Source organism: Ptychodera flava, chromosome 11 (genome assembly GCF_041260155.1).
Source record: "Ptychodera flava strain L36383 chromosome 11, AS_Pfla_20210202, whole genome shotgun sequence".
NCBI lineage: Eukaryota > Metazoa > Hemichordata > Enteropneusta > Ptychoderidae > Ptychodera > Ptychodera flava.
In genome coordinates this window covers 12,739,428-12,764,725 of record NC_091938.1, presented here as the reverse complement: position 1 = coordinate 12,764,725, position 25,298 = coordinate 12,739,428, and the positions used below count along the sequence as shown (strand labels likewise).

Below are 25,298 nucleotides of genomic sequence, written 5' to 3'. Positions count from 1 at the left end.
TGGCTGCTAGCTTTGCAATAAAAGCCATCTGTGAAAAAGAAAGGCCAGGCACACTCAAACCGCTGCATACATTCGATATGGCACGTTTTACTAAGCGAGGGGCATATTTTGTACCAGTATTTCATCATTTCTATTATTTTTTTTATTCATTTTATTTTAGTTATTCATTTTATTTCGCGTACCTGTTTATGTTAATACAAATTTGATATAAACATTTATATGTATACGTATTATGATACATTATGATTGACATGATAAAAAATACGATCATGTTTCACAACTGTGAAGACATAAAGAGGTAATGTTGATTGGCACTTCAATTGATTGTTATGTAATAAGAACTTTAGGTTACAGCTTAATTGTGCCTTTGTGAGCAGTTTGGTTTCTCTTCAATAACGTGAAAACGTCATCAATATTAATCACGCCACATTATTATTTTTTGTGATTTAGGTTAAATAGTTCCAGTCTGGAGGTTTATTTTGGACGTTCTTCATAGACCTGGTGTAGTGGTGGCAGATTCGGGGGAAAATACGTGAGGCACTTCAAGCAACTCCATGGAAGATATATTGCAGCAATATAGCTCTCACATCGAAGTGATTTCTTTCATGTCTGCCAATCAGATGGACTCCGTCGCGATTCTCGGCGCTGGCGATGGAAACGGCAGCACTGAATTTCAACTAGACGCGTTCATTCCACTGGCTTTTAGCGTCAGTCTCCTGGTCATCTGTACCATATCCCTGGTGTTCGGAATAATCTGCTTCGTTTCAGTGATCTTCGAAAAACACCAGAGCAGTGTATCGTACGTTAACGACCTGAGTTTACTCAGTGCGGGTCTCTTTATGTCGCTGGTCTGCGTCCTCTTGACGTTCATGCTTACGTATCCGGACTCTTTCACAAGCTACGCGGCGTGCACGCTCGTCGGGTGCCTCTGCATCTTCACGTTTATAAGTTACATTTTGAATCTACTAGTTTCCGTGGCCTGTGCTCACTACAAGATAACAAAGCCGTTCAAGTCGCTGCTGAGGAAGACAACCCGCGCCACCTTCGTTGCCGTGGCAGTCCTCTGGCTAGTGTCATTTATTGGTAGTTTTATTCCCATCCTCTGGAACCAATACAAGCCGGTTCGCGAAGATGACGATTTCATCTGTAATCCGTTGACTCTGGTAAACAGGCTGTACTTCTTTGTAACTGTAGACGTGATTCTTATACCGGTTCTGGTTGCACAGTACAGCATCGCATTCCTGATACTGTGGAAGGCCCACAAGAGAAGGAAGGAGCTGCGCAACCTTCAGAACAACTCAAACTCCCTCAACGGTCAATTGCTATCGAGGTACACTGTGTTTTTCCTTCTAATGGTCCACGTTCTTTTCGTAACCTGGATCCCAGTGATAGTCACGGTCAACTTCATGTACTTCTGTCCACAGTGCGTTAACTATTTCTACTGCCAAGCCTTCGTGACGATCTGCCTGACTTTGGCCGCTATCGGACCCCCTTTTCATACACTCCGGGTGCGGAAGCATCGGCAGTCGATTAGACAGTACTTCAGTCCGAATAATTGTTGGCAGAAAACAGTAATGAGAATGTACCGCTCAACGAGGAGAAACAATAATCGTGTGGCACCATTGAATGATCAGAACTAACTATTGCACAGGTCGATTAGGCATTATTTGTAATGATTTTTCCTATTGTTATTATTATCAAAAATTATTATGAATATTAATAAATTATTGATATGAATGTTACAGAATATTAATACTTTTTTTACAAACAATGTAAAAACTGTGTAAATACGGTCTTGAAACCCAATCGTCGTGATAATTATGAATATTAATAAATCATGATTAATAAAATCATATTTTACACATTGTAATCTGCTCATAATTTATCAATAATCATAATTATCACAACAATGGGGTTTCCAGACAGTATTTGCACAAAATAGACGACATTGTTTGTAAAGAAAGTTTTAATATTCTGTGACATTCATATTAATAATTTTTTAATATTCATAATAATTTTTGATTGTAAAAATAGGAATAATCATCACATATAATGCCTAATCGACCTGTGACTTTTGTTGAAAATGGAAATTAAATAGTAAATTACTTCTTGTCAGAAAGCAACATCTCCCGGCGGGGGTGTGCCGGTAGATCAAAATTCAACCGAATGACTAAATTGATTCCTTTAAATTTTATTATGTCTCATTCCAGAAAATTCCGGAAAATTCGATTACTCTAGCTTGCTCATTATTTTTATCCGTCGTGAAATTGATACAAACAATTCCTATGTCTACCGAACGGCAATACGGCTCAAAGCGATACAACGGGGATGGGGTAGTGGTTAAACCGTGGCAGGATGTCTATAGATTTATCCCCGGCTGACAACGTACCTCAGCTGATATGTCAAACCGTATAAACACAAAAACCACAGATTACTCCTATTTGATAATCAAGTGACACAAAAGATGCCATGTATATCGCTGAGTGATGGCGGTAGTTTTATTGATTGTGTTTAATTGGAAAGAAATGTGATATCTACTGAATAGTCGGCAACAGGACATTTCTTAGATACAGGGGCCGGTAGATTTCCTGTCAGCTAATGGTTGTATTTCAAATAACAATTAAGTCTGATACGTCAGACCTCTATATATTGATTCTACGCTCGGGGTTCTAGCGTTTCTTTCTTCGAATAAAACATCCACTCACCATTGATGAAATATCACATGGAAGCCCAATGGGCTAAAAGGTTCCAGCAATTTTTCCGTCCGCAGGGATGAGATTCGCTTTAACATTTTATATGTCGAAGGCTTGTAGATGTCAGGTCTTTCTGTTTCATGGACTGTAAGATACTCTATGTTTTGTACTTGCTCCTTGAATGCAATGAATATATATAGGAATTTGTAGGTGACATTTCCCACAAATAAATATTTTAGTGCGAAAACTATTTTCACGATTTTTTATTAAATGAACAATATAGCTATGTGTATTGGACCTTCCTGAGCATTCGCAAGTCTTGTTCACCAAATCATTCAAGAGTTCTCAAGGATTAAGACGATGTATGACAAGTCGATTTGCCTATCCAAGGCCCCTATAAAGGTGTTCCAGAATCGCATACGACGGTTACTTTCGTGCAAAAAGTGACCAGGATCCTGGCTGCGCATCATCAGAGATAATTGACAATTCTCTGAGAAAGGTTTAGGTAACCAATACATTTTGAGTGTTGGTATGACTTATTCAGAATCAAAAGATGAATACGGGTTATCGGGACTAATTACATCGTCTTTCAAATCGCCCGTCCGTTCTACTAGCACGATGAATGAATGGACAGACATTTGCCGGGGCATCCGCGGGTGCCTGGTCCCCATTTCCTTGCGAATGGCCTGAGGACGACGGGGTGTCGAATGAATGAGTGAATAAATGAATAAATGAATGAATGGTTGGTCACAAGATTGTGGTTAGATGAACGATGGCTAGACAGACAGACAGACAGACAGACAGACAGACAGACAGATATAGATACATAGATGGATAAATACTTACATTAAAGGGATATAGTCGTCGGAACTGCGCTGAAAGGTCGTATGGGACCCATACGACCCATGGCAACAATGTATCCAAGGCACAATGGTGATTGATGAAAGTTAAAACATGTCTGTCATGATCTATCATCGTATAATTTAAATGTTGCAGCTATGATGATGAGGTGCATCTGGATATCGTGCTCGAAATACATTGTTTGTAAACAAGAAACTCGCACAGGCGCAGTTCCGACGACTATATCCCTTTAATGCACGAATTAATGATTCGATGGTGTAAAAATTGTCCGGTGCATTTTCGATATTGAATGCGCCATAGTGCTACAACGCAACGCAATTTCATTTAGTTCATTATCATTGACGAAAGAGGGCTGACTCTCCAGTGATGATTTTAGTAATTTCCTTGTTGTATCATGCTTTGGAAATAACGGCTAAAATGATAAGTTAGTCAATGTGATAATCAGTTCATTCGGTTGATATAAGGCAATTTCAACGGAAAGATGTTCCGAGCTAATTCACTTGGAGGGAAACGGTTTGTTGTGGTAGAGAAAACGTCTTTGCACACATGAATTTGTTGCGTCACTGTCGCAGTAAATGCTGACACTGTTGCAGCCGTCGAGGCGCAGTTGTCGTTTTTAAATCGAAAATTTCTGAAGGCCATTTGGGTCTCAAATCGACTTTAAGCCAAGCTTTCTATCACGTGTGAGATTTCCACATTCGGAATGTCTTCTTTCGATGGCCTTTGGCTATAATGAAAAAGTGAACTGTGCACTGCTGACAGTTGTTAGCAACGTGTTTTATGGGCGAAATGTTAAAGTACGCGTCAGAGAACTGTATCGACATGTAATCGGCTGGAAGTGGACAGTATATCATTTAGGAAAAGTAGGCACTTTCTCCATGCTACAATCCGTGAAAACTTTGAACGTTTCTCGTTATATCTGGATGTAGCAAACGAACTCTTTTCACAGCTCAATAAATTTTGTCCCTGGAAGTCCTTATCGTGTAAAAATAAATACGTCGCCGTTACGAGAACACTGTCGAATATCAACATCTGACTGAGAGCATCCGCGCTTACCCGTTTCCAGGGCATTAACGTCATGCCCTAGCAACGGCTGAGAAAGATGGTGTACATATGATATTACCGTGAGAATAAGCGAACTCGCTAGGTCTGATTAGACAATTAGGGATCGGTAAAGTAGACATTGATGTGGTTACGTCGGGCAGTGTATTAGAAAGAAGTCCCCACCGTCTCGATGGGAAGCGTCTAAAAACACTTGAAGCCGTGAACCATTATTGAAGTCATTAGTTTCACACTTCCGTGGGAAGCAATTCAGAACCAATCAGAATGGGTTCAGCACTTCAATTTGAAAGTCGATTTGGTCATGCTGGCATTGTAAGGAAGCATTCGGCCACAGCGCGGCAGAGACAAGTCTGCAAAGTCCAACGTGGGATGCGAGAGTACGCAGACGCGGTTTATACCTTTCCCACCAGCCACTGCAGGGGTCAGTGACTTTTCGAATGAAGAGGTGCTTAAATGTCGGAAGAAAGTAAAAATCCACTGATATTACCTCCATCAAAGAGACCAAACACAGTTCAAATAAAAGCAAAATCTGCTTTTATCTATGTCATAAGGTAATCATGAAAGGAAACGTATATATTACAGTAACCCGTTACAATGGCGTAAATATTTCTTCGCGATTTTAACTATTTTGAGTCAACTGCAAGCAATGAAATGTGGAAGAAATCTACATGTTTTACTTTTTCCTTGTGTTATCATGCCAAGTCATTTATATTTGGACAAAAGGTTAGCATTTGATGCGACATACAACCATTTTAGGGTCGAAAGTAGTCTAAACAAACTAAAATAATACTTTTCATTTCATGCAATCGACCAAAAATAGTTTGAATCGTGTCGTAGCAAATCTAAATATTATCAAGGCGGCTTGTAAGCTTGGTCTTTTCCAGATTGACAGTATGACATCCATGATCCACAAATTCGCCAAAACAGAATTGCAGAAAAGACTGCCAACTCATGGAGCCGCTTTAAATTTTGGATTCATTATTTATGTGAGTGTGCAGAGCATTAGACACTCCACTGCAACATTCGATCATCACAGCTGCGATCAGTTATAAACAGGTTCCTTTTATGCTTGATGTATTCGTATTTATATCTCGTATCAAGCAACTAAGAGCTCACGCCCAGCCCATGTGAAGAGTTGAGAGATCGTAATTTGTATAGACCGCACTGGAAATACCTCAATGCATCCTTCAAGGTCATGATCGATTTCACACTGCCAAGGTCATGATCAATGTCACAGGGGAGAAAGTGTCTGGAGATTCTGTAATTCACTATGCCCGGTTTCCATGAACATTCCTTAATAACTTTATCTTTGAAGACTTGTACATTAAAGCTTTCTTTTCCATTCAGATGTCCGGCCACGCGAGAGAGAGAGAGAGAGAGAGAGAGAGAGAGAGAGAGAGAGAGAGAGAGGAGAGAGAGAGAGAGAGAGAGAGAGAGAGAGAGAGAGAGAGAGAGATTTAATTTTGTTTGTTCTTTGCATATTCTCGTTGGATGAAGCGACCATCAGCTAACGAGGACAGCAATTGCTCAAAACAAGCAAAGATGGAACGTCGCCATCTGTACATCTATGATGTCAATGTAATTGAGTGGTATGATGATGTCGCCACAGGTTCAACAGTCGATGTACATCTTGACAATCATTTTGACAGAAATTCAGCTTCGAGGGAAATCAACCGAACGTTGAGATTTCTTGTTTTCAGACAACTCGTGTCCTAAAACTACAAACGCGATTGGAACTAATTTGGGAGAATTGGATCTCAATATTGTTCAGAGTTCTCAAACGTGTTAGGTGCCCCATAGCTGAATGTTGCAATATTACAAATAAAAACAAGTGTGTAACTCAAAAAGAAAAGCAGAAGAGCCTACATTTGTAGAATAAACCGACATTACTTCACCATCCAATTATCCTAAATTAGTTCTAATCGTGTTTACATGATATCTCGATTCTTGATCATTATTACCATTTCATACCCTCTCATTTTTTGCTCCAAATTTGAAGTTCGGAAAATTTTAAGGTTCGCGCGGTTTCATCATGGCAGTAAACTTACCAATCTCGAAGTGTGCCGTCACTATAATTAAACCTTAGTTACGTTAAATTGAAAGCTTCCAATTTTATAAATTAAAGACCGAAAGTAAAAAAGGGAAAATGTCTTTCCCCTATTTTGTTAGTTATTATACAGTAATTTATCAATTCCGAAACTCGTTCGTTTTTACTTGCAAAATAATTCTCAACCGAGTGCCCAGCTTGAACTAGCTTGCCACTGTCTGCAGGTGTAATTCCCCAGAATGCCGTATGTGAAGTTCAGTTTTCACCAATGCACCTTTGACTTTGCAGCATAAAGTGTCTGATGAAGTTCACGTGCCTAAGCAACCATGCTTTCGTCAAACAAACCGGATTTTGAAGAACATGTTATATAAGCGATACGAGAGATTAAAATCGGGCATTTCGGGTGCGACCTATTCGTCACTTTTGTGATCAGACAAAAGAATACAGACTGAATACATCACCAGAAAAGGATGGAGAAACCAATCATGGGACCGGATAGAGGAAAGAACGAAGCGAGGCTAACAGCCAATCAGGGACCAGATAGGGGAAGTCGTTGACTTTTACATCAATGCCAGCTGGCGCTGGCGTACCCAGCTTGTTAAATAAGTGTTTGCTCTCATGTCTGACGAGCTGAGTCGTCATTCTGAATAAACATCAAAATCTGTATTGCTAATATTGGGATGTGAAGCAATGTGGCTAGATACTATAATGTTTGTCATTGACCATTCTAATGCGCCAGTTTATGACCATTTATGACAGAGAGGTGTTCAGCTAAACCGTTGTCTTGACAACGTTACGTTTTGCTGCATCAGTACAAAACATATTGGTGCATTTGCATTTAGCAATTTGTCATAAGTTTGAAGACCTGCAAGTAAACAATATTAACCGGACTGTCCTATGAGTATCACTGCCAGACCATACGGACGTGCACTTCACATGCCGTGATCTCATTGAAACAAGGCACTTTTCTACGTGCAATCGCCGCCTATGTAGTGCATTTACACCTTATATCTTGTTATTCATGACCTTTCTGGCTATTTCATATTTCTGACGTGTTTATATGCACGTCCCCAAACTTAATTCACGGTAAATGTGTGTGAAAGGGCATCTTGTCGACAATTTGTTTAACTCATCTGCACAATAGATGAACAAAAGATTATGAAACCATTTGCCGAACAATTTTGTATAATACCAACTTGAGCGCATTGTTGTACACTGGATTTAAGTGTAACATATGTAATATCTATTCTGGGTGTGTTCACTAATTCGTCACACAGGGCAGTGAGGCTCTTATTTACAAGCTGGCTAGGCTAGCGCCCATGGGATTTAATCTAAAATTCAACGCATTCCCCTGTCAGTCAAAGGATGTGTTGTTCATTCCTCTTTTCTAGTTAAGTGTATATTTCATCCAGCTGTCTCCTCATTGTTACAATTTCTGTTTAGTGTAAACTGTCTCATCTTTTACCCTTTCAAATCACACACTGATAAAACGTTTCGTCCTTTTTTGGATTGCTTTTTAATGGCTTTTTTTATTATCATAATACGATTTGTTATCTATTTTAACCAGCACTATAGTGCAGTATTTAATTCCTTTTATGTGGTGTGTGTTATCATTATTATTTTAATTATATAGACATAATTTCTGTTTTACAGAGTTGTGCTCTCATAATAACAACGATATCATCTACTTTTAGCAAATAAATTTAAAGCCCCAACTCCCGTATAAAAGCGCGAGAACCTACGAGAGTGGTCATAATGGTGGGATATTCAAACGTACTCGGTACGCTCTGGACGCCGTCCATAAAAACCGTTAATTAAGAAATCTAACGATTAATTTTTTTCTTGGAAATTGAGGGATATGTGTATAAGTATTTGGGGCACAATATACTTGGTTTCTGACGAAATTAAATTTGAAATGACGTCTGGAACCAGAAAAAGGATAAAATATTTGCCGGTAATATCGCCGGTATAACGTTCGATGTTCAGTTTGAATCTGCATGATTGACATGATATGCAAATTGCAAATGAGTCATTAGCGATACGTTGTTTACTTTTTCCGTACGTAGCGTTGATTGTTCAAGGCGGGGAAAAACACCAAATACTCGGAGCGTACCGAAAGATACAAACGCACACACACTGTGTATAACAAATACATGCAAACACATTTGATTCGGTAGTTCTCTTTTTGGAAAATTTGTTGGTCCTGAAAAGGACCGTTTTCATTTGTGTTGGCCTACCTGAGCCGTACATTTTACAGACAGGAAGGCCTATACTGTCATTCATGCCCGGCATAAAGTACGTCTGGTATGTTCGGGTTGAGACCACGGACAAGTACCAGCACAAATTCTGGCATGATCTTTCACTTTGTCTACACTGTCTGTATATCTTCTATCTTCTTTTCAAATGTCAAGTTTTACCCTCTAGTCAACGTACTGTTGAAAGCGCAATCATCGCAATGCGATATGCGTAACTATCGCTTCTTTATAGCTGTTTCCAAAAGTGATATACATTTTTTTTCCCGATCTAAAGCCGTGCATGCCTATGCAACACAAAGCGAACAAAGTCAAAATTCAAAAAGACAAGTAGCCTCCAATGTGCTGACAAAACCGGGATTTTTTTGACGCCTGCAATCGCCTTCGGCATATTCGGTCGTCACTGTGCTGGGTCACTTATACTGATCTCAGTGATCACACGTCGAGTTGACAAACGTCGCCGGCGGCAGCTGAGGTCACCGTACTAATCAGTCCCATAAGTTGCACTCAAATGTCCGCGCTCGATCCCCATCACAGTTAGCTCCAATTCATTCCTGGCAAAGAAAATTCCCGTGGCTACCTCTAGTGCTCATCAGTGACCGCTATCTTCATAAAGCCAGCTGACATAGTGTGATTAGCAGTCTGACTCTGACTACCACGCGTTTGTAATGAATAGTATCGCGACTGCGTGGAGAGTGTAGAAGTGCAGTGCACTCGATTTTGGCGGGATCGTTCAAAGTAGCGAAATACTAGAACTCACCATTTATAAGGAGGGATGAACATTGAAACGAATGCTCGGAGAATTCATGAAATCACTTTATTCTGATTTTATTTTTGATAAATATTAACAGGTTTGATTTCTAAAATAAGTATTTTTCAGAAGCTTTTTGAAATAATCATAAGACAACAAATCGACACCACATTTCATTTCGTCGGTCACCATAAAACTTGTAATCGAAGCCGGGGAATAGTCGTCGGTACCCTCCCATCCGACAGCGCCGAGTTCATGAGACAACGAAAGTTTTGAAAAGGAAACTACAACTACCATCCAAGAACTGTGGAAAACTACGTTTTATAATGGAGACACAGCCCTGCCTCGCTGAACTAAGGTCGAACGAGAAAGGATTGTTTGTAAGACAAAAGCTCTACAAAATTTGGTAGACGACTTGGCCGTTGAGCATTGTGGTAAATGTCCGTCGTCCATTGAAATAACCACACTCGATAAATTTGGACATCTAGTAGGCGAATTTGCTGTTCTTTCAGAACTGTTTTGATTTTTTCCCGTTCTTTCCTGAAATGCGGCATTTCTAGGACGGCGTTTGGACAAAACGGTGCTTCATTATTATCTTCAATCAAGACTCCCTGCAAGAGTGATGTACACTATATATACTATGACTGAGCCGAGAAAACCCCGATAATAGATCCCGTGGCAGAAAACTACATTTTCTACGATTTCTGCATCGTTTACCCGTATACAAAGATGCGGATAGCTATTGCCACTGTCATGATATGCATTATGTTGAATCATTCAAAAAGGCGCTGAATACAATGACAAACGCTTCGTTTTCGGACGAGAAACGTATACCATGACGCATGAGAACTAAGGAGTGTCGATCGATCGCCTGGCAACGTCATCACGGTTTGTACAAATCCGAGGCGACGCCGCGCCGAACCTCTGCTCCAGTAAGACTTCGAAAAAGTCTATGTTCAAGAAAAACCTATTGGGGAAATGAGTGGATGTAACGTATGGAAAGTAAACCGTAAAATTGGGTGAAAATAGTATACGTAAAGTCACCGTGCAGTCAATGTTTACAGTATGTGGCGTGCACGTTCTATTTTTGGAGGTGTTCAACCAGCTGTTTTAATTTGCTACTTTTTGTTCACAAAGAAACCATATTAGTTATGTTTTGCTCCGCCCATTTTCATCGATTTTTCTCGGTAGGGCCCTACCGAGAGTTACCGGTTTAAAAAATAACCTTTCGTACAACGCATACAGGAAAGCATAGGTGAGTGCCAGTCCGTCGAGATTTTTCAAGTAGTATATGCGCATGCGTGAAACATGGTTGTTCCTTGAGCCTTCTTGAAGCGCGGCGCGTGTAAATTGGGGATGTCTTTTTTAGTTCAGGGGGCGAAGTGCAAAATATTTTGCCTAAATTTACAAATTACCTATACATGTAGTTGACACCACACAAAGTCCACCTTTTCATTCTCAAGTTTTTCGTTTGGACCCCTGACTGTTTTTTCTTACATTTTTTGAGGTTTAGTCATCGAAAATTTTTCGATTAAAGTGGGGGAAGGGTCACTGTAATGGTGTATAAACATCTATATAATGTGCTGGCACACCCCGACCATAGTTTGTGAACGTCGCTTTAGTAATATTCGTGAATTAATTTTAAATTGAAACAGTTGGCCATGCATATTTTTCTAGTATCTTTTGATCCTTAGTTTCCTTTTAACTTCATAGGTCCATTACTCCTTGACTTGTTTTATGTGTTACCTCAAACATTGTTGCGACTTCATTCATTATATATGACAACCAAAATTAATATATCCTCAAATGTAGCATTTTACTTGCTGTCTACACTCTTTAAACCGCCCAGCTCTTTCATTTTGCCATGCATGCAGTAAGCTTTTCTTTGATCACGGTGATATGTTACCCTTATCACTAGTTGAAGTACCACTTATCGAATTGGTTGAGAGTGGAGGAATAACAGGTACGTGGTGACCTTTTTACAGAGAGAGAGAGAGAGAGAGAGAGAGAGAGACAGAGAGAGTTAAGACTGCAAGACTCTCATCGTCATTAATAGTGTAAGTCTTGAAGCAGACATGGATATTGCCTTTAAAAGGGGTCCCACAGTGTTCACGTATGCGGCTGTCTCTGCTTCATGTGTTCAGTGCACCTAATCAATCATTGAAAACGATTTTGCAATCCGTGAAGCTTTTCCTTAATAGCAACATCACCTCCTTTAGGTGACTCACTGAATACGTATAATTCACTAGTGATCTGAGAATGCCGTGGACACTTCATTTCGTGTTCTTTGACTCGTGCGATCTTTACATCACTCGGCACCCAGACACACTTTGATGCCAGAGCTCGCAACTTTTGAACGTCTCCAATATATCCACTATCCATTAAATAACAATCCAAATTGTCCCAACCTGGCTTCAGTCGCAATTTTTGGATAAATTGCCATTTCTGTTATTTGATTGTAATTTAATGTGCGAATCATGTTTAATTTCAAAATATGACCAGTAGTTCTAATATTTTATCCACTTTAGGTTATACAATATTCAGCCTCGCGATCTATTTCCTACCACTTGCAGAATTTTCCGATGCACGCTTCACTTGTATTGCTTGTCATTGTCAAGAAAAAATAATAAACTAATAGTAGGCGCGCTCTGTTACTGTGTGTGTGTCACAAAGTTGTCATGTGACCGAAAAACATTCAGGCATCGCCACATTCTCCATCTGAAATATTCCTCACATGATACGAGTAATATAATCATCAAGAAAAGAAACAAACAAGACACCATTCTCACATATTATGTATTATGTAATCTACACATCATAAGGAAAATACAGTATATTTGAATAAAAAGATCTTATTTATATGCCATATATTATTTGCTGCATTTGTTGAAAACATAGTTATGTCAGAAGAAGATAAATATGTCATTATAAGAGATAGGAAAGACATGTTTATAAAAAAAACAGTACATTTTCAAGTTGAATCGCATGAGTTGAAAACAAACTCAATGTCAAGTAAAACTAGAGATAAATATATCTACATTATTGTAAATTATTTTATGATCTTTATTTCTACGAGCAAATGTAAACTCTTCATCATATTTATTGACTAACGCGATACAGCTTGACTCAGCTATATTTTCTCCGTACAGAAATCCAAAGAGGTCTTTGTTGCTCTCCATCTAATGTGATACAACCCGCCTTTCTGCCAGAGGAAAGTTTACACATGTTACATATCTATCCTTTGGTTAACTATAGTTTCATCAAGAATCATTCATACTTTCGTATAGTCTGTTTCATTTTACGAAGGTGCTGAATTACCCGTTTGACAATGTTAATTTGGAGCATTATAAATTTCAAGATACTGATGTACAGCCACAATTGTCACTTAGGGAGAGCGATAGTAATGCATCCCAGAGATATGTCTACCCATCGTGATAAACGAAATGATCAATTGTTTGGTTCAAGAAGAGAGACAAAACTAAAATTCGTGAAAAAAATCACATAGAAGTCGGAAAGTTTATAAAAGCTTTAATATCTTTGCATGATATACGAATAAAATGTTAGACTCTTTTAGCTTGTTTACGCATAATCCACGCTTTTGCATGACTGTTTTGTGGAGTAAATGCGTCAACAGTGATGCCAATTTTCACTCATGAAGCACAAACAAATTTTCTACTCTGAACAAGTTTTGTTATGATCCTCAAAACTTATGTCATACTCTGTGTTTGACATTTTTTAGAAATCGAAAGAGATTTTGACAGCATGTGTTTACAAATGAGCCGTATAATTTTGAAGAACCTAAGGATTGATATGGCATAAAATCACCAAGGTGCATCATGTTTAACTGCAGCTCACAACAAGATTGCAATGGAATTCCTTGAAAATGCCGACTACAAAGAAATGCACCCAGGCCGTACATTGAATAATGAAATCGTGAACAAGGTTAATATGCTGCCATGCAGGAGTACAAATTGTACGTTTAGGATAATGAAGATATTTTTCCCGTACAAACATTTCTTCATTTTGTAAATAATTGCATTAGGGGTGGAATTTGAGGTATTTCCCGTCATTGCATTCAAATTTGGAGTGTTTTTTTATCCACTGAAGTAATTTCTCGCTTTTTTAAACACAGCTAACACAACTTCTGTATACGCAGTAATGAATATGAAAACGTGCAAGGATTAAATGCAGGGTAGTAATTACCCGCGAGGCAAAAGCTGAAATTTGCGCTGAAATCTAATCGAGGTCTGCACCTCAATACAATTTACTGCAAGTCTATACAATTTGCTACCTAAAGGTCAAACGTGAAAGCTTCGCGGAGTGTGCAGGAGTGTGCGCGTCGTCATATTTCCGTCTTTTATCTTTAAAATTCCGTAAATAGGGACACGTTAATCGATGCAAATTAGCGGACGATTAATTTTTCACTTGACATTAAGCGGATTTGATTCGAGGTAACGGATGAAAATTCGTTGTTGCGGAGAAGAAATGTCATCAACATTATTTTGAAACTTTGGTGGAGAATCCGCGAAAAAAAACAAAAAAAAAAACCGTAAAAAATTATTTTTTTAATCTAAACTTTATGATAATCATGATATTTTAAGTTCTTGAATCGTGGTGAAGATACCGACTTCTTTTTACCCAATAATTACCCTCCATTCCAAATCTGACTTTTCGTGTACTTTTCCCTGTCTGTTTCTTTTCCCATGATGTAAATTTACAGATATGACTCACACGTACATGTCCAAAGCCACGAAGCGTCACTTGGACTTATGTACAGAAATCACACCAGCAATAACTGTGTGACATTAAAGGTGTCAAGTTCAATGACAGTCAGTTCACGTTAATCCCTGTTCTTCCACGTTATTGCACGGAAAATGTTCTGGCGCCCCTGAACTCACACTTGAACAAGGCTTTGATTGATTTCAGGACTTCTTGCTGGCGCAAGGAATGAATCAGGGGGCCCATGGCCAACAGCAACAAACATAGCGGGTATATCATAACACAAACAGTCATGTTAATCGAGGACGGCCAGAAATAGACAAGCGTCAAAATGACAAAGATCGAAAACCATCCGCCTAGGAGGAGATCCAATACCAACAAAAGTACAACGAAAAGATACATATTTCTTCTTTTCCGTGCTGTCGTTTCCCCATTTGAGTTTTGATTACCGCGTCGACCTGCGTCTTCTAAAGCTTGTATCTTTCGTGCGCTCTCCCTGGCCTTCCAGAGAATTCGGAAACCCAGAATATACATGATCACAATAACGGTAAGAGTGCAGCAGTAATATTGTAGGATGAAGTATGGGTTTGTTGGCACGTCCAGCGGCGAGCAGATAAAGTCCTCCGCATGACGCTGTTCACTGTAGTTGTTCCAGGCGAACAGTAGGGCTCCGGCCAGTAGTGCGTACATCCATATTCCGGCCGAAGCGATGTAAAATTTCCTGTAACGGGATTCTGAGTCAACTTCGAATGGGCGAAATATCTGCAACTGGGCATGGATGATCATATTGAAAACATGGTATGCCCACGAAATGACCGAAAACAACGACAGTGCGGCGGCAGTGACACACGCGTGATAGCTGTGAAAACTGGTTGGCACGTTCAGCATCCAGATCAGCACAGGCACCGTGAGCGTCGATGTCAGAAAAGTGGAGCACACCGTCTGAGCGGAGAGAAAATTCATCAGTGTTCGCATCTTCCTGTTAACGGCCGTTGCGATGATGATTAGAAGGCTGCAAAGAGCCACCGCTATGCAAAGAAAACAGTAGAATACAGTACCACCTACGTGTAGCTCCGGAAGATCCATGTCTCCCCGTCGTTGACGACGGCAGTCTCCACAGCTAATGCAACGACGAACACTAGCTAATCGTATTCACGTTTTGTTTACGACTAAATGTCGCAGCACATCATTTTGAAGTGGTCTTTATGTTTAAATAAGTATTATCTATGTATTATCACCTGTTTATCGTACCGGCATGGCCGCTCTTACCTTGCGTACTTCGCGCCAAAAGCGAACTGCGATAACTAGGACAATGTAAGGCGCGAAGGAAAAGTAAAATCCGTTCAGGTTGAAATGAAAGTTGATCCTGTCTTCTGGTCAGGTTTGTCTCTTATCGTGTTATCAGCAACCAATCAAAATCTCCTTCTCTCCTGGCGCTGTTTTGCTTAGAAATCCTTCTTTGCAAATTTCTAAGAGGCTTTCCACGTTTGACTGTAGCTGACCTTCACAGTTGATTTTTCAACCTTTGCCGTCCAACACCTTCTTTCGACGAGTTTGTTATGACTGTGTGGAAAACTTAGCAACGGACCGTAATGGCAATATTAGGAAAAGTCAACATTTGAAATACAGGAAATACGAAGCGAAGTAATGGGTGCAGGTTGGTGATGAGCTCTGAACGTCGATCCCTGTAACACAGCACGTTATTTTTGCCCAACAGCGCAATAGAAAGACAGCTTCCGAAACGGCCGGCTATCACCTCCAGTCAACTGGCTTTGACTCCACTAATGGATGCGCCCCGTCGCGTGCACTGCGTAGGAAGGACACAACGATGCCAAAGATTTACACCTTTGAGTAATGGTTGATCTTTAGATCACGGGGCTGTCACATTTTACAAAAAAAATAATTATATCGCGGAGCGTCATCGTATTATTTATTTCAGATATCATTGATTTTCATTAATCATTAACTTCGCTTATGGCTGTGTGCATTTCACCTTGATACTAGTCTTTCAATTGGATGTCAACATCATGAGTATCACGTGGCATGTAAAGCCTAGGCTATGAAGCCGTTCATTTCCAAATAATCAGATATTTTAAGATATACATTTCTGGCGGCTTGAACCTGCCATCACTTTTATAAGTAACACCGGGTAAACTTGTGAAAGATTTTTAAAAATTATACTTACACGGCGTCACTTGGTGTGACTGTTAATAAATTTCTTACAGTGTTTTGATAACAACCTACATTTAAGTAAGACTTGTCTGGGTATGATATATCGCCGAAAACTATATGATTATTTGTCTAAAATCACTCTGTTTAAAGGCATGTTTCATTTGTATCAAAGTGTAGTCAACTCTTCAGCTCGCATGGAATTCCCTGCAAAGATAACATAATGCACATCTCGCATATGTTTATCGTCTTAAAAAGATAAACATTGGTCATGATAACACGATCTGTGGAAACGCAAACAGTCATGTTGATATTGATGAAGTTCGATAATTTAAAATGATAACAGAACGTACAGCTGTTGGACATTTTGAAAGGTACATACGCCAGTCTATTTAACACAAACATGCAAATATCGATGGCACTATGGTATGAAGTCATTTTAAAAAGTACGCACCTCTTGACTGAACCACCACGATGCTACGTTTTATATATAATCACACAAGAACGTTACGATCGAGCCTCGATCTTTTTAACTTGAAGCTATTATACGATCCAAAAGTTTTAAACTCAAATGACAAAGACTTTGCTGACTACGAGAGGCAGATAATAATCCTACAAAGAACATATAATATGCTAATTTTGTGGTTTGCTGCATTACAGGTAATTTGTCGCTTCGGGTCAATCTTGACGGGTTTATCATCCCAGTAGGGTACTTTTACCCATTTCGGACACCTGGTACTACCACTAAGCTGTTATTCAAGATAACCCTATTTTCATTTTGCATTTGTTTCTTGGAGCCGGTAAATTATTTACTTACCTTTGAATGATGCTGGTCACTGTACCTTTACTTTGATATAACCCGGTCTACCTGATAGGTGACATCAAAACTGGTCCAATGCTGATTATTGGATCAGTTTTGATGTCACCCTGAGAGACCATAGAAATTAATCTTACGAGAACACGATAAGCTCCATTGTTTTAATAGACACTTATCTTATGTTTCACTCTAAACGATTTCGAGATTACAAATTTTCATTAGGTCGACCGATACCAAGTGACACAACAAATGATCTTTAGTACAACAAAGAATCCGGATCTTTTGAACGTTTAAGGTAGAACGCACCTCAGGGACAGATGACGGCCATTTTGAATTTCAAATATCGGTAAATCTTGGGTAATTTGTTTCTCTGGTACCAAAATGGGCACGGTGACCCCAAAATTGTATTCTTGGTTTTGAAAGAAAATGGTTGAAAGATTCCTTGAGGAAAGTTTGAGCAAAACTTTAAAGCTTTCACTTTCGGGGCGCATACTACCTTACATGTAAGTGACGATATGTATACATGGTTCAGGGCCAAACTTTATATATCTATATTGTTTTGAATGTGATCATTAATTTGTCTTGCAGTGTGATGTTCAACAAAAGGTAGTATACGCCTTGAAAGTGAAAACCTTGAACTCTTGCTCGAACTTTCCTATATCACTTTTTCAACCATTCTATCACAAATGAAGAATAAAAATCAGGGGTCACTGTGCAAAAGTTTGGTACGAGAGAAATACATTTTCTAACATTACCGATATCTGCAATTCAAAATGGCCGCCATCTCGGGCCTGTCTTAACTCTATATGGAAACAATAAAATTTCGGTTTTCGAAAAACTAAGAATGTGAGCATTTTTCTTTAAGATGAACCCCAACAGGTGGTAGATCAGAATAGAATTGTAAAAATTTGAGAGTCGCAATATCTGTCTCCGAAGTGCATTCTACCTTAAGAGGGAGAACTCGGTCAAGAGCGGAAGGGTCTTCGACGCACATGCTTCATATAATAATTTCGTTGTTTCCTCCCGTGGTTCACATTGATTTATGGAGCACCTAAGTTTTCAGAAAATCTGTCAATACAGTATTGCTAAAATTTATATTTACTCATCCAATCTTAGTCTTACCCTTTCATACAACTGTTGACTGTTTGCAAGCGATGAATTACCATTTTGAGATGAAGTCAGTCTGGTAAAAAAAAAAACCCGTTGGGGTCTCCAGGTATATGTGCGTGGTCAATACTTCATTATACTGCCGTCTGTTTGCTTTTCTCGTCAGAATCTCGTCGTTGCTATCAAGTTATATCTCATACGATATAATTAATAGTATTTTAGGCCAATTTCTTGACTATTTACAATTAAGCTTAAAAGCTTTTGGGAGAATCTGTGTGATTGAATCAAAGGGGAACTATGGAGCTAAAAGGTTTTCTATGGACCTTGGTATTACGCTTAGAAAAAAGCCATTATTGTAAGATTGGTAGGCGAAGACACTGTAGCTGACAGAACAAAAGGAAACAGAATGATAAATTAGTCAATTTTTGTGATTCATCACCAACATTTGAATATTAGGTAGTAGGCGCCTTGATATTTAAAGTCTTAAGCATTTGCTAAAACTTTCCATACAGAATCTGTGTACCATTCCCTTGCGAAATCAAGAACCAAAGTCAGGGGTCACCGTGCAACTTTTGGTACCAGAGAAACAAATTACCCAATATAGCAGGTGAAAACTTTATTTACTTCGAAAGCTTCAAAATGAGCCCCTACCCTATAAGTGCTGACCAAAACGATATTGCAAAAGTTTGAGAGTTCGAATATCTGTCCTCGAGGCGTATTCTATCTTAAATGTCACAAAGATAAATCACTTAATTCATTATATTCGGGCAGCTAACAAAATTAGTACCAGATCCATTGACAAAAATTGTACCAGGTCGATATACAAAATACATTTAGAGATGTCCTTAATAAATAGACACACCCGTCAGGCATATTTTATCCGTCCAAAGGCGCCAACATACATCGATCCATAGATAGATAGATAGATAGATAGATAGATAGATAGATAGATAGGTAGATACATACATACATACATACATACATACATACATACATACATACATACATACATACATACATACATACATACATACATACATACATACATACATACATACATACATACATACATACATACATACATACATACATACATACATACATACTCTATAAATATGTCACGTGACCTATGGAAATCATCTGAAATGCTTTGCAGCAAAAGGTTGATTAGTCAATAGAACACCATCCAAAAAGGCATTAATTCATTTAGGTCAAAAGTTGCCAAACATACATCCGAGAGTATATGTTTTGATGCCATGTTGGCTTTGCTGTAACCATAGTGTAAGATCTCGAGATGTGCTTCAGACCGGAATCCGATCATCGTACTTAGGTGCTAGAAACTCCTTCAGGGCGTCATCGAATCAGTGCTTCATTTGCCTGCCATTTTGCCGACAATACAAATGTTGTCCGCTCAAGGTACGGCATTATCCGAATCTAAACAGTCGCTATCGTGCCTAGACTGTCGACAGCTGTGTCTGTCGTTTCCCCCTTTTATTTCGCTGCAAATCTGTCGCAAACCTGTGGGCAATGCCCCTGCCAGCATAACTTCGGCTCCTAGCTTTTGTAGGATCCCGAGGCTCGCCAGAATGATATACTCGTCGGAGATATTGTTCAGTCACACAGTACGCCTGGTGACAAAGCTATCAGTCTCAACAAACAAACACAAGAGGGGGCCTGTCTACAGTCACACGATATATCAGACTGCAATGGCGCCATGGCATTTCAATATTCATATCGCTCAAAATGACTTTTGAATATTTCGGAAGTTTCGTCATAAAAGTGTATCACAAAGTCGCGCTGAAAAACGGAAATTAGTTAGAGTGATCTAAACGATAACATTGAAAAAGCAATACAAAGTCTACATTGTGAGCAAAGTAGTCGTCGCAAATTCTTTTGACTCAAATCTATCAACGTTTCTTTCACATAAAGCTTTTCCTCCACCCAAAGTAATATAGATATTTCACTTTTGAAATATATGTTGATTATGTCAAATATAGCTTTTCCTCCACCCAAAGTAATATAGATATTTCACTTTTGAAATACATGTTGATTTTGTCAAATATTTACCAAAATTGGCACACTGTAGCACAGGCTTTTTCGATTTTGCACAAGGTCCAGGAATATCCTTTGTAATTTTATTAAAGGACAAACCATTGCAACTTCTCGTGACATAATGATAACATCTCTATAGATTTCTGCAAGCAATCTGCTGTTGATTATGTTAATTGTATGTACGTTTCATATATTCAATATCTCCTCATCATGCTGTGGCAATAGAGAATGATGTAAAAAATTATTGTGACTGTCAAAGCTCTGTATAGAAAACAATCCCTATCGTATCATATCTTTTTTCCTTGCCCGCAACGACTGAAATACCGTATAATATAATCAGATTTTACACCTTCACGACTTTATACTTTTCTGAGTTATCGGATCAGTTAAACACGATGTTCCATGTGACCAGTAATCGCCTGGTGTCTAAATATTGGGCATCAGATGTAGATTTTACTGATCGATGAATATTCGTTGGAGGTTTTTTAAAAATAGAAGCTCAACTATCTCCATTTTCTCCCAAAATATGTTTTCCATCTGTCCCTTAACCCTGATGGATACTGAAGAACAACATTTCTAACTTTAGATGGCTATTGTTGACCTAATTAGCCGAAAACAGTTTTAGAACACATCAGGGGTAGACACGAAAACGCGAGAAGGATAATTTCAGCTGCATTGTGCTTCATGCAGTTTTAGTTTTATTATACATTTACATGCTGACATGCACTGACCTGGTTTCTTAATAAACTTCTTTGATTTGTCAGTTCAATGTTTTTGTAACCTACATTTTCTTGTGTACTTTATATGAACCAATTCGTAATGGCGCCTGAACCAACATTAGGCGAATTTATACTATATTATGGTAGCGACGCATCACTTCACCTGTTTCTGAATAAATACAAGGGAGCACATGACACCAAAAATTCCAATTTGGGTTACACTGCACCGTTTACTATTGATTTTTATTTCTTCTTGATATATTTAAACGACCGATTTGTGTTCCTCCCTTCAGTGAAGACATTTGTTATGATTTCATTCGCTTGAAACCAAATTAACGACGGGACACTTGAAAGAAGCGGACGAAACTTGGACAGAGTCCACTGGACGTTGTCACACAATGGCAGATCACTTGGCTTTTAACTGTACTACCTGCCAGATATACCCACTGTCCACTTCAGTGACTGTCATTCTGCTACTGATGTGTCTCTTGACATTGGTTGGCGGTGTGATCGCCGCGACAGCAGTCGCCAACAACTCGCGGTTGTATAAGGCGACGAGGTACATCCACGTCAGCGTTCTTGGATCGACCCTGCTCAATGGAATTGTCACTGTACCATTTCTTACTGCTATGCTGAATTTGCCCGAGAGTTTCCGAAGTTATTCGGCATGCATCATCGCTAACAGTTTTATTCTATTGACCATCAGCAGCTTCGCCTTTAACACTCTCTTGTCGTCGGCGTGTGTTTTCTACCAAGTCATGCATCCCTTCAAAGCTTCGCTGGATGAAACCACCAAGCGCTTCCTCGCAGCGGCTATCGTCACTTGGGTCGCAAGCGCGGTGGTGTCGTTCATCCCCGCCACGCCCTGGAACAGCTATTATCAGAGCCGTAACGACGAGGACTTCTTTTGCTTTCCTATCTTGGTACCGACCACTGGTTACTTTGTCCTCCTCACATACTGCCTGATGTTGCCGACTCTGGTCGTCGGCTACATCGTCTACTTCAGAGCGCACATCGAGATCAGGAAGGTCATCCGGCAAATCAACACAACGTACCCGGTCACGTCGCCCTGCAACTCGGTCATCCAGGGCAAATCTACGAGAAACACGGCCACTCTGATTCTAATAGTCAGCGTGCTTTTCCTCGGCTGGATACCGATCTTCGTCATTTTTAGCCTGACTTACTTCTGCGTCGAATGCGTCAACCCCTTCGCTGTCCTCAAAGCTCTGACTCTCATCTTCGGGATCGTCTGTCCGCTCGGGTCGATGATGTACTGTCTGAGATTGAAGGAGAATCGTGTTGTCATACGTAGGATTGTCTTTTCCTGCAAATGTAAAGACGGCCCACCTTGAAACTTGAACTTTGGCAATAAAAGGATAGGCCTTTAGCAAGCCCTGGTTACTATAGCGTCTAAGCCCTGATTACTATAGCGTCTAAGCAATAATTGCAATCAATGCATTGACAAGACGGTATCTAACGGAAACGAAAGTAGAAGTCTGTCATTCGACAAACTTTTGCACATCGCAAACAAGATGTAACCGCTTGCGTGTATACTAGATCTTAACTTACTAACTGATCGTGTTACCGTCAAATAAGACATCATAGTCCGAGACGCCTCGCATGTCGTTGACATTGACTCAAAGAGTAATGAATCGAACTTCAGATTAATATTTTAAGAAGATCTCTGTCGGTACCTTTTCCCCAATTCAGCATTCGTGCACATTATACGTGCTTGCATATATTCATATATTCTGAAACACGCCAAAAGTATGAAAACATGTTTATGTGGGCGCCCAACCGCTTTGAGGATATTTCAAAAAGCAGTATTTTACTGTGCTTTGTGTTTATGTTATGTTTTCTTTTCGATTGTTAAAGAAAGTTCTAAACACTGACTGTACGAAAATAATTGTTTTAAGCAAGAACAGTATACACACTTTCAGTATTCAATTATGTCATTCTAAGCTTCAGTTACCCCTTTCAGAAATTTATTGTTTTTTTCGTAAGTATTGCGAGACGAAAATATCAAAAAGTAATTTTACAAGAGTTATCCTCGATTGACGGAACTGATTAAAGTGGTTATCCTTCATCCCTGGTTCTTGCATTCGTCTTTGTTGACATTGACTCTCGTGTGTGATTTTAACAATTAGGCGCTTTAAATAAAATTGTTTGCCGTCCACGTGCTGTTAGGTTTCAGAGAAAATTAAGAAAACAAACAATGCCAAGACTATTATAAATAAAAATATTATTTTCCAAAAGAAACCAAATAAAACTGAGTTTATGTCATACACTTGTGTTTTTTGTCTGTGTTTGTTTTTTTTTCCCCTGGCTGGCTGGTAGGTTTTTCAAAAATCCAAGGACATCAAACAAAGAATTCCCTTTAAATGGCCTTAGTTATCCTTTGAAAGTTGTGTTCAGATTAATCAATTTGTTCAGAGATAAAGCTGATAATAACCTGCACCTTCAATGATAATGCCTGAAAAGGTAAGTGAACAAGAAATAAGAACTGAGGTTTACAGAGATCGAGATATCGATCATATCTTGCCCTGAGGTGTCTGCACCTCGAAAGTGACAGATACAAACTTTTGTTCAAACTTTCCTCAAAACCTTCTCATACTCCTGCCAAATCAAGAATAAGAATCAGGGGTCATCATGCAAAAGTTTTGTACCAGAAAAACAAAGTACATGACATTTACCAGTATTTGAAGTTCAAAATGGTCGCTATCTCTGTGTTAACTCGATGGGAACAACTTTTCGAAAGCTATGCAAAATTTTCTTGCTACATGAGCTTTAAAATGAACCCTCGCAAGTGGTAGATCGGAAAAGAACTGACAAAATTTGAGTCTTATTATCTGTCCCGGAGGCGCATTCTAAGTTAACGAGACGTCGTGCAACAGCGTAACTGAAATTTTAATTGAAATCACTGTTCATGGCTTAGTATGACTGGTTACATGGGCCGAATTCAAATGAATTTCAATCAGCAAGTCAAACCATTATTGATGGTTTTTGAGTTTGACATCAATTTTTCAGGCACACCTGCCAAATACAGAAATATGCAGAAACGACGCAAAAGTATTGACGTGGCGATACGCTCCCAAAGGTTTGTAAAGTGTTAAATACGACAACTTCAAATAGACTGTTACTTCTCACACGTTTGCGCTGTTTAAAACTCCCAACTGGAAAGATTAGGTGCAGTACACCGTGAAGCATTTTTATGATGCACTTAGCCAGCCTCTCTCTTTGATAAAGCCTCCCGCCTGAGTTATCCAAATTGCTAAAGCGGAGAAATAATAAAAGACTTGCTATGATATAACAGTAACCTGAAGTTTTGGAATAGAAAAGGCTTTTTGACGATGACAAGGACAAATGTAATGCAGAAGATTACCTATATCTCTGCAGAGAAAATACTACATATACGTGACAAAAGTGACATACTGTCTGGTATAATAATACCCGCTGAATATTTAAGTACTCTGTACGCTAAAAGTTCTTGCGTTTGTTGTCCTACTTGCCATTCATCTTACGAAATGTAATACAAAATGCAATTTCAGGTTTTCAAATTGTTTGTTTGTATGATGTTTTGTTGAACTTAACATACCAATATGCTGAATGTATAGCAAACTTACTTCAGAAACTTACTTCAATAACTTGCTTTTTCATGTAGATGTTCATGGTCTGAGAGGACAATTGGGTCATCGGGTTTCATCTTAACCTTTGGCCGAAAACCAGATGTAACATCATGTATAACAAATAGGTAGAAGTGAACTAAAATTTCCTGAAGAGTTTCAACAGATTTTGCCCGCGTAATTTTCAATAGTTCTTCGTCTCAAAATGGTATTAATATCAATAATTTTGGGTCAATACTTTTGGCTATGGCATAAGATTTTCTGACATATTTACTTTTTGCAATGGTCTTCCAGAAAATAATCTCACCTGTGACGTAGGTCTGTACATCAGCTCTGTCTGACCATTACACGCTCAGTTCGCGTTGGAACTTGACACGTACCTTAATCTAGTATGTATACATGATGTGTCATCGAATATAGCTGCAG

General features: G+C 39.1%; 2 protein-coding genes across 2 annotated transcripts; both read left to right on the top strand.

Moving 5' to 3' along the window:
* Window positions 1-554: 554 nt before the first annotated feature.
* LOC139144350 (adenosine receptor A1-like) lies at window positions 555-1,640 on the top strand. The gene has a single exon (XM_070715051.1). It carries the CDS (start codon window positions 555-557, stop codon window positions 1,638-1,640), a length of 1,086 nt encoding a protein of 361 aa, XP_070571152.1.
* Window positions 1,641-21,647: 20,007 nt separating this feature from the next.
* On the top strand, window positions 21,648-22,601 carry LOC139144349 (adenosine receptor A2a-like). Its single transcript, XM_070715050.1, has one exon. It carries the CDS (start codon window positions 21,648-21,650, stop codon window positions 22,599-22,601), a length of 954 nt encoding a protein of 317 aa, XP_070571151.1.
* Window positions 22,602-25,298: the final 2,697 nt, after the last annotated feature.

Bases quoted from the DNA above. Each gene is read 5' to 3' on its own strand.
- LOC139144350 (XM_070715051.1), top strand. From the start codon at position 555: ATGGAAGATATATTGCAGCAATATAGCTCTCACATCGAAGTGATTTCT.
- LOC139144349 (XM_070715050.1), top strand. From the start codon at position 21,648: ATGGCAGATCACTTGGCTTTTAACTGTACTACCTGCCAGATATACCCA.